Below are 1,566 nucleotides of genomic sequence, written 5' to 3'. Positions count from 1 at the left end.
CAACCGATAAGACTGTAAGACAATGGCTTTAGTAAATTGCTTTCGGAGAAAATATTTCACAGATGCACACACATATACCCTTTTTACATTCTTACCGTCTTCATATGACTAGGTTATTGGTGATTGCAATTTGATCATGGGATCTTGTCATATTGCTCATGATTGCAAGATCGGTAACAACAACATTTTAGCGAATAATACTCTTCTAGCTGGGCATGTTGTGGTGGAAGTAAGCCCTATTCATAACCTACGCTACCTTTCATGATAAATTTTCTTTGGTTAATTTCCTGTGTATGAAGCGGGGATTGGAAAATAATTAATGTTTTTCATATGTAGGACTATGTTCACACTGCAGGAGCTACGGTTGTTCATCAATTCTGCCATCTTGGCTCTTTCTCTTTTCTTGGTGGTGGTTCTGTGGTACGTTTTACTTTGAATCTCATCGTTTCGAATTTTTCTGTTTGTAACAAAAAAAAAAAAATAGATTGTTATGATATCATGTAAGGATAGTATACAACATCTAAGCCAATCAGAAAAAAGTTTATGAAGGCTGTGATTAGTAAGTATTGTATGAGGAATCTGGTTGTTCTTGATTTTGGAATTCAATAGAGCATTCTTGCTCATCGGGATGATTAATAGAAAGTTGATTAAACTGGGCCTGCTGTATTATTGATATCGAATTTTCCTTGTATAACTTGTTAAAGCAAATACTGTTACCATGCCAAATGATTTAACATTACTCAGGTGTGCAACTACAATGTCATGTTCTTACATAAATGAAGGTTTCACAAGATGTCCCAAAGTACACGATGGTAGCCGGAGAAAGAGCGGAGCTTCGGGGTCTAAATTTAGTGGGCCTGACTCGACGTGGATTCAGCACTGCAGAGGTTTATACTAACAAAAATTTTAAAATTACTCTTCAATTGTTTTAAGTGCAACTAAACTTTTCTCTTGTTTAATAATCCAGATCAGGAGCCTTAAAGCAGCCTATCGGAAGATATTCATGCGTGCTGATGCAAATGCTGGGTCATTCGAGGACAGGCTTGCCGAAGTGGTATTTCTCTATTTTGCTTTGTCGCTTTCAGGTAACCGTGATCTGTTCGGTTGTTAAATCGTAAATTAAACTTATTTTCTCAGGAGCAACACGAGGAATTGACTTGTGTTCCTGCTGTACGAGCCATGTTGCAGTCTATTCGCAATTCTTTTGTAGAAGATCGTCGTGGAATATGCAAGTTTAGACACTGGAATGGCTCATAAAGCATGCTTAGGTGAGCCTATATGATGCTTCAGAGGAGTGAGGACCCTCTTCTTTTCAAAATGAACTTGTAACCAAGAAACCGGATTATTTTCATCATCATTAATTAATTCTAACAAATTTTCAGTTTTGCAGAAGCAGTTTCTGCTGAAAAATACAAGTTCATGTGTACTAGTGTATACTATAATTACTAGCCAGGAGCTCTAAGGAAGTTGCTTCATTTTGAAGTGATTCTCTTCTTTTATTATAGAAGAGTTTGTTGTACTATTCAGAGCTTGTAGCATTAAGAGAATTTATTTATAACTCTCAAA

The 1,566-nt window shown here is 36.4% G+C and overlaps 1 protein-coding gene across 1 annotated transcript in view; it reads left to right on the top strand.

Annotated features, from left to right (window-relative positions):
* LOC107490142 (probable acyl-[acyl-carrier-protein]--UDP-N-acetylglucosamine O-acyltransferase, mitochondrial) overlaps positions 1 to 1,566 on the top strand; it is a 3,246-nt gene extending 1,680 nt beyond the window's left edge. The window contains exons 5-10 of the mRNA XM_052262271.1: positions 1 to 14; positions 113 to 229; positions 337 to 420; positions 783 to 887; positions 968 to 1,054; positions 1,138 to 1,566. The exon at positions 1 to 14 is cut by the window's left edge and continues 49 nt beyond it. Of these exons, the coding sequence (XP_052118231.1) occupies positions 1 to 14; positions 113 to 229; positions 337 to 420; positions 783 to 887; positions 968 to 1,054; positions 1,138 to 1,257 (527 nt within the window). The 3' untranslated portion in view covers positions 1,258 to 1,566. The remainder of the gene's footprint in view (positions 15 to 112; positions 230 to 336; positions 421 to 782; positions 888 to 967; positions 1,055 to 1,137) is intronic.

Source organism: Arachis duranensis, chromosome 5 (genome assembly GCF_000817695.3).
Source record: "Arachis duranensis cultivar V14167 chromosome 5, aradu.V14167.gnm2.J7QH, whole genome shotgun sequence".
Lineage (NCBI taxonomy): Eukaryota > Viridiplantae > Streptophyta > Magnoliopsida > Fabales > Fabaceae > Arachis > Arachis duranensis.
This window is presented reverse-complemented; position numbering and strand designations above follow the sequence as displayed.